This window comes from Trachymyrmex septentrionalis, unplaced genomic scaffold (assembly GCF_001594115.1).
Source record: "Trachymyrmex septentrionalis isolate Tsep2-gDNA-1 unplaced genomic scaffold, Tsep1.0 scaffold112, whole genome shotgun sequence".
Lineage (NCBI taxonomy): Eukaryota > Metazoa > Arthropoda > Insecta > Hymenoptera > Formicidae > Trachymyrmex > Trachymyrmex septentrionalis.
The window spans coordinates 1,311,618-1,320,165 of NW_017304248.1; the positions used below are offsets into that span (position 1 = coordinate 1,311,618).

The window sequence follows — 8,548 nt, forward strand, 5'->3', positions numbered from 1 at the left end:
TCTCTCTCTCTCTCTCTCTCTCTCTCTCTCTCTCTCTCCCAAATATACATTAGCTATTTAAAAAATAAACATTAACGTTTTATATTAACAATAAAATTTTTTTATTTAAAAATATCTTCTAGAACAAGCACTCAAATAATTATTTCCATATGTTTGACTTCATGCTACATGGATATTCAAATAAATAAATGTAATGCTTCAAAAATTTAAATTTAATTCGGATTTTCTAAAATAAAAATAATAAAAATATGTAAATATTGAAAATAATGGACCCATCTCCAATCAACTTGATTTTGACATATATATGTCAAAGTGTTGAATCGCACGTTAAGGAAGTAAAACCCTCCCTTGAAAAAATCGGTTTTTTCTTTTAGAGTGAATATCGTCTAAATCGCGAAGTATATACATAGTCCACAAAAAGTTCAAAAATATTAAAATATTTAAAAACGATTAACTATAACGAAAAATACATAAGAAACAATTAACTCTAGTAACAGTTTTTCAACATATTAACATCTTTATAATATGATGCTTGATTGTAGCATCAAATTATTGAAATTGCTTCTCAATTTAATTCCTAATTATTAGAATAATTTTAATTGCGTTTATAGTTCGGAAAAACAATTCAGCGCGTAATTCGAAAAGACTACAATATGGTATATGTACAATTATACATAGTATATATTAGTAATTTAAATTTGAATTATTTAAAGTAATGAAAGTCTAACTTCGACCGTAATAGGGATTTTAAATTTCTAATGTTGATTGTGTTCTCATATAAGCGATCTAAAATAAAGATTCTTATATTGTTTAAAGCGTAGAGCTAAATAAAACATATTTAACGATGATAAGAGTTTGACTTTGGGAGTTTGCAATGTCATATGTAAGTCAAATTAAATTAAATATTTGTAATGAAACCCCCATTTTTTATTGTACATTCTTGTAGCTTATTCCCAAGACTTTCCAAAACACTATAATAAAGTATTTCTTTAATTTTTCTTTAATATTTCTATTAATGTTTTTACAGTATTATTTTATAATTCATGGCCAGAGATGAATCAAAAACAACAAAATCTTCCAAAAACATTAGATGATGTAAATAAAATACCTTGTGGATGCATACCGGATTGCCTTCTGTATTATTATCCCATTGAAAGCTCTTTCGGAACTCTCGATAATACTGTTTATTATAACGGTGCCCGTTTCTCAAAAAACCCTGGGTAAAAGAAATAATTTAATTGCATAAAGCATTAAATTATATATTTTTTTTCAAATATACTTTTTGCTAATTTTAAAATAATATTTATTCAACAACATCAATTTTAACTCCATTATCAATTCCTTGCAGTTCCTTAAATTAACGTCTAAGAAAAAGATATAAAAGTACAGTTGAAAGTAAAAATGATAATTTGATTCAAGTAGGAATAGAATTGTTCTAATTGTAATTTCTTGTAATTTCGTTATGCCTTTTTCACTCATTGGTCTGTCGTCTTTTCTTTCTCAAAAATTATTTTTGGATAAACTGCATATTATCGACGATTTCGTGATAGATACGTAGTGTCGACTTGTAAATATTGCTTAGCTTCTTTTTTTCAAAGTGAAATAAAGAAAAGATTTCATACCTATATGTGTCCAATACATTTGAATGTAATCTTGAAACCTTTTATTAGAGTGATTGGGTATATCTACACAAACTTGCAAATTGCCGCATAAACATATTCATAAAGAAAATTATCCAATCACATTTTACGTGCGACTTTGTAAGAGAAATGTGATTGAATAAATTTATTTATGCATATATTATTTATGCGGCTAGGCAAGTTTGGATATATCCTTACTTCTCGAAAAATAAATGATTATGGAATATAAAAATTTAATATTAGAATAATATAAAATATATAATAATATAAAATAACGACACAATTGAATACATTTTATCTGTGTATAATTATTATCGACTAATTAAAGAATATGAAATCGTACATTGTATCATATAGTAAAATCTAGAATGTTAGAGATTGATTATGCCCTTGATAGTTATATGTATACATTAAAAGCTGCGATCCATTATTCGCTGTGAATATCGAAAATCTGTAGTAAAATTTAAATTATAGATTTTAAGTCTAAAAATCTATAGTTTACATTACATATACTCATAGTAAACAACGGACCACAGTTAAAATATATTATCTCTGTATGTTTTACATAATATTATTATAATTAATGATATTAAGGAGTTTTTGCAATACCGTTCATCCAGATACAGTGAACGCTAAAAGTCACGTTATTTTCTTCTTAACAATTAATTAAGAAAAAGATAACGTGACTTTCACCATATTTGGATCTACGTTATTGCAAAAACTCCTTGTTATAATTTTACAGTAACGCAACCAGCATAAGCAATCATAGTGTAATACATATATTTTTCAACGATTTGGTTGCTTTCCAATATCGACGATCAGTCAATTATAGTTGGCGCAATGTTTTTGGTAAGATATAATTTTTACATCTTATAAAATATTGGTGAGAATTTAGAATACCTCACCACGAATTTTGATGAAATATACTCGCGCATATAATGCGTTTTGATACAAAATGAAAGAATGACAGAAAAAAAGCGAATCCTAGAGAAGCGACTAATAAGGGGATCCTAAAGTTGTCCTACTTTACTGTGAATTCCATTTGATAATTTTTTGAATTGGATTTACAGATAGCAAAATTATATTTACAGAATTAAAGTACACATAAAAAAACACCCGCAGCATTAAATTCCACGAAAAAATCGAAAAAAAAAAAATTAAAAACTTTATTTACGTTTAGCCCGTTATAGCTGTCATCATGAATGATATTACGTCATTTTGTGACCATAGAAGCTATGTAGAAAGCTTTTATATTAAAAAAACGTCTACGTCAGGTGACAGTTTAACGAATTGAAAAGTGCAAATTTTTAACTTTTTTTTCATTTTTAATACAAAGTCAAATACCTCCTAATTTTGTGTCTATTTCAATCTTGAAATAGAATTTTTATTGCATTTAGTCAATTCAAAGATATTCATGCACCTGTAATGTTGATAATTCCGTCATTTCGGCATCCCCTTTCGCAAAAAGAGATAAAAGCAAAGCGCAATCATTTTCTGTTAGATTCTTTCATTTTGACTCAAATCATGTTAAATAAGTGTCTTTCTATAAAAATTCGCGGTAAGATTATATATGAAAATAATAACATTTATTAATATTTGCAGCATCATTTGGCGGTTTACTTGGACTATTTGCTGGTTTCAGTCTCATGTCTATCTTTGAGTTTCTGTATTTCTTTATAATACGTATTATAACTGATGCTTGTATCAATTCAATGAAACAGAGCAATATATAATAACTATAAATATATTTAGGAATATTTAAGATTGAAAAATTAAATTGTAAAATATATAATTTATTTTTTCTATTGTCATGAAAATAAAGTTTAAGATACTAATCTATATATAAATATATAATCAACAATTATCCTTGATAATGTAATCACATTAAGCTCAAAGTAGTCTATTATTCCATTTATAAATATAATTAAAATAACATTAAAGTATCATTTTATAAAGATCGTTATATGAAAAACACAAACAATTAAGAAATAAAGACTAAGCGGTCAAACTTTATATACTTCAATTCCTGTAAATTAAATCATTTTTTGCATCTTTCATAAAATTTTGTAGAGAGCATTTAAATAAACATATAAAAAAAAAGATTTGCTTGAAACTTAGAATGATATTCGTTCATCCGTTTTTGACAAAAGCTGCAAAACAGAGAAATTCTCGGATTTCTCCATTTTATAGCTATGGTAATCAACTTAAAAAATATGTCATTCGCACAATTGTAAGAGTCCCACGTCTTAGCGTACTTTTAGATTACGGTCCGATTCACGCGTTATCCCCCCCGTTCCCTCCACAAGAGGGAGTTACAATTTCTTTCGTTCGCTTATCTCTTTCTTTCATCAACTTCTTAGCAGTCTTTCCGACTTTTTGACGAACTTATCTTTTAATCTTTGTCTATAGCAAATCCAAGATACCCTTTATAATTTTATTTATAACGTGTATTATATCTTATAAATGTTCAAACAATAATAAAAGCAATTCCCTGCGACTCCTCTATTGGAAATATTGTATATGATTATTGGAATCGGTGGGAAATAAAGCGGAGGTAGAAAAACTTGCTGAATCTACTCATGTTTTAGTAGAAACTTGCTTTCGCCCATCCTAAGAATTTTAAATTAGATTTGACTGTGTGCGTAGGGACAGTACAGGGCACAATACTCGTGGTGTACTTATATACTGGTTCGAAATTCTATCAAGTACTCAATCCTCAAGATTACCTTTCTTCTTAATCCTTCCATCGAAATTCTTGCAATTTCTCTTTCATCTCCTAATTCCTCCCTATCGATTTTTAAAATATATCGACACCTGTCTCTACTGTCGCGATCTGTTTGGCGAATTGAATTCTTCATTTTTACAAGTGTTTTAAATGATCTCATCATTTCATTTTATCCAAAATAGCTTTATTTACAAATAGCATGTAATAAAAATTAACGTATCGTTTCTAGCTTCTGATGTCACGATTCAATATGAGTTCAGAAGCCTTAACTTTTAAAACTAATTTTAATATATAAATTATTTATTTGAATATATCTATTTTTATACGATATAATATTTATAATATACGATTACTTTCTAGTTAAACTGCAGAAATAACTTGCTTTAATTGAAAGTCTGATTCCAAACGATCCAATCGTATTTCTGTTAATTGTGCAATCTGATTCCCATCTATTGTTCCTTTTTTTTCTCGAATAGATTTCATTATTTTTCTGACACAATCATAAAAACTTAACTGATTCCCATAAGTTTTGAAAATTCTACAAACTTCTTGTATAAACCATGACCCTGAAAAAAATGGAAAAATATAAAATTATATACCATTAATATGATATTAAGGATCCTAAAGTAAAGACCAAAAAACGTCTAACAAGATCGCTATTTTATCGATTTTTTTTTAAAGAAAAGAATGACAAAAATTCCAAATCAGTTCTGAAATTGCAGAGAATTTCTTAGAATATTTAAATTCCAAAATTCAAGAATATTTAAGAATTGCTGGACATCCTACTAAATGAAAGAAAAATATAGATCTTTATAAAATACAGTTCAACTATTTACCATGTTCTTTATGACGTATTGATAGAAAACCTTGTATTGTCGACATAAACATAAAAAAGTTTGCAAATTGACGTATATCTTCTGTGGGTGTAAAAGAATCATATAAACCATCTGTTGTCAAGGAATTGCTTATAGTTCCTAAAAGGAAAATCTGCTGTATAATACTTCTTTAATAAAATATTTTATAATATGTGTATTGTAAAAAGAATGCACTTTTAATATATAAAAAAATAAATGTGCATATATCTGATAAATGTAAACTATATAGTATGTTTAAGCAATTTTTTAACATATTGTGCATCTTTCAAAATGATAAAAAAAGATATCAATAAACACAAAAAATCATTGAAATCTTTAAAATATTTTATATTTTTTGTAACTCGCTATATTAAATTTATCTAAAATATTTTTATTATATCTTTAACTTTTGCATAGCTTTCTTTTACCACGTGTCTTTCCTTGACAGGCTTGAATAATAACAATTTTTATAACATCTTTTAATTCCATACAACAAAGAGCCCGTTCTATTGCTTCCAGAGAAACTTCTTTCTCATCTGATGCAATTATGCCTCCTATGATATAAACTCATCATTTTCTGATCATTAATCTTAAATATAAATTAATTAATAAAAATAAATAAATATTTTAAAACTCCTGTTCACTCATTATTATTTCAGCCTGTGATGTTAAAAATACACAATAAAAATTCTTGCAAACTATATTATGGAATATATATGGAAATATATTTCAATAAAAAACATAATCAATAAAATCAACTTATAACATATATCGAAAATTCTCCTTTTTCTTTGTTAATTAATAAATAATCATCCCATTTAGCACATAATTTCAAGAGACGTTCAAAAGACAATTCTGAAAACTTTTTTCTCGATATTAAAAACATTCTTTCCTATGTACTAAAACGTTCTAAGACGTCCCTTGGATAAAGTGTGTTACATGGAATATAAGCTAACACAGACTTTTGCTTAATGCTGCAGAATGCATAAGGTATAAGAAAATCAATCAGAGTTCTTCATTTTATATTCACAGTCACATAACAAATTTTCAAATTTGTGTGTTCAAATTAATAATATTCAATTTCAAATTAATATACAGAAATAAATATAATTTAATTTTCTCTCCAAAACAGATAAATAGTTTTCAATATATATTATATAATTTTATAAATCTATTCTATTATACAATTGCAAATGTTGTTTAATCAAAAATATTTCTATTTAAAGGTAATCTGCAAGAATTCTTATTGTGTTTTTTTTCACTTCTGATCATTTAAGATAATAATAATGAACAAAAGCCTTAAAGATACAGCATAATATGATTTTATCAATTATTTTATCGATTATTCTATTGAGATATTTTCATAATAATTATATAATATTTTAAAGCGAAAAAAAGTTTAAATACTTCAAAAAAATTTTTATTGTTGTATGTATTATTCACCTTTGTATCCATGACTTAGAACACAGAGAAATAAACAATCATACTTAATACCATAGTCTTTCGAAATGTTTTTTATTTTCTCTAACATTTCGTTTTTTTTTAGATTTTGAAGTATCTCGACTTTAAACCCAAAGGTTTTAAATGTTTCAGATAGATTAATAGAATCTGCACTTGTTCCAAAGCGTGTTTCATACTAAAAAGATAAAAATATAAAATATATATATTAAAAAAAAATATATATATATATATACTAATTAAAATAGTAATACCTCCTTCATAAAATACATCTGATTTATGATAATGCATAATCCACTGTTAATTGACTGTATTTTTTTTCTGAAATGATGCCTTTTGATAAGAGACGGTTCTTCTGAAGAAGTTGATTGTAAATAATTTTCATTCTTTGTTCCAAAAATTTGACAATTATCAACAACCTGTAGACCATTCTCAAATTTCTCCAATTCCATACAAATTAATTTTATGTGCCCATCTTCAAATTTTTTCAAATGTTTTAATAATTTTTTCATATTATGCATTTTATCTAAAATAGAATAATATAAAATCTTATTTAATTTAAAAATATTTCGAGTTTATTAGATACATAAACAAAAACAACATAGTATGTACCTACATGTGTGTATATGTATTAAGTAACTAAAAAAATTCTGTCATTTGCTTGAACTCTGATAAGATTGCTGATTTACCGATAAAATGCGACACAATATATTTTTATATACTACTACATCCATATCGCACTCACACATACGTACAAATTTTTTAACTAACTAATCTTTCGTATTAAGTATCTAAATCTAATTCTAAGTATTCAACATTGATTGTTCAGGTAATCTTTAGTCCAAACCAAGATTGTTTTATACATACAAAGTGTAAAACTCGTATATAAAGCAAACATTATTACGAACGTAAAAGTCGACGTTAAAAGTCAGTAATAAAACTATAATTTTCCAACCTTTTTTCATTTTTGGCATAAAGTCGACCGGTTTAGACTACATTATTGTTTATACTTCAATTATGGAGAAAGATTTTTTAATCTGTAAAGGCAGTTAGAAAAAGACTTGTTTGGAAAAACTGATAAAACAGATTCACTTTAGGAATTTCATTTACTTAGACACGAAAGATTTCATAGATTTTGGCGTACAATGTCAATAACATTGAAAACAAGATGTATTGTAAAGTCTGTTTATATACCAAAAATTGGAAAGGAATTGCTATAACATTATGAAAAGTAAACTGTAAAAATAAGTACTCCAATCTCAGTTATTCGTGCTTGCATACTATACAAGTTTAAAGTTAAAACAAAAACTATATCTTTTTCAAAGCTTAACATATCTTTTGAACCTTCATTTCAAGTTTAACTTCATATAATTTAACATACAAGCATGAGAATATCTAATGATCTTAATTTACACCAATTGTTTAATACATATACCAACAATTTTTTAAATTATCTAAATTTTGATGGTGCTTATATATAAAGAACAGTATACTACACAAGATGATGCATTAAGATGATTAATTAAATACATATATTATGAATACATTTGCAGACATCGATAAAATTATATGATAATTAAATAAAGTTGCTAACTGATACAAGTGATAAACAATCAGTATAAACTAGAATAATGAAATACTCATTCGAGGTTAATTTACAAAATGTTATCTATTTTCCGATTTTCTCTATATAAGTAAATATACTGCATGTTTTCATTGGACGAAATATCGAGTTTTTTGCATCAAATATTTTAATTTTTACAAATTTTGCATTTATGCATTTTGGAAAAACAGAATTTTATTTAATTACTTGATCGATATACTACATATATATACTACATATACATATATATATATATATATATATATAT

General features: G+C 25.7%; 2 protein-coding genes across 2 annotated transcripts in view; one reads left to right on the forward strand and one right to left on the reverse strand.

Moving 5' to 3' along the window:
- Positions 1–3,373, forward strand: part of LOC108751628 (sodium channel protein Nach-like) — an 11,139-nt gene extending 7,766 nt beyond the window's left edge. The window contains exons 7-9 of the mRNA XM_018491915.1: positions 1,028–1,220; positions 2,383–2,489; positions 3,243–3,373. Coding sequence (XP_018347417.1) covers positions 1,028–1,220; positions 2,383–2,489; positions 3,243–3,373 — 431 coding nt within the window. The remainder of the gene's footprint in view (positions 1–1,027; positions 1,221–2,382; positions 2,490–3,242) is intronic.
- LOC108751797 (caspase-8) overlaps positions 1–8,548 on the reverse strand; it is a 25,917-nt gene that overhangs the window by 16,443 nt on the left and 926 nt on the right. Inside the window, exons 3-7 of the mRNA XM_018492209.1 lie at positions 6,932–7,203; positions 6,663–6,855; positions 5,648–5,773; positions 5,202–5,339; positions 4,721–4,931 (exon numbers count right to left, since the gene is read on the reverse strand). Coding sequence (XP_018347711.1) covers positions 4,726–4,931; positions 5,202–5,339; positions 5,648–5,773; positions 6,663–6,855; positions 6,932–7,203 — 935 coding nt within the window. The 3' untranslated portion in view covers positions 4,721–4,725. The remainder of the gene's footprint in view (positions 1–4,720; positions 4,932–5,201; positions 5,340–5,647; positions 5,774–6,662; positions 6,856–6,931; positions 7,204–8,548) is intronic.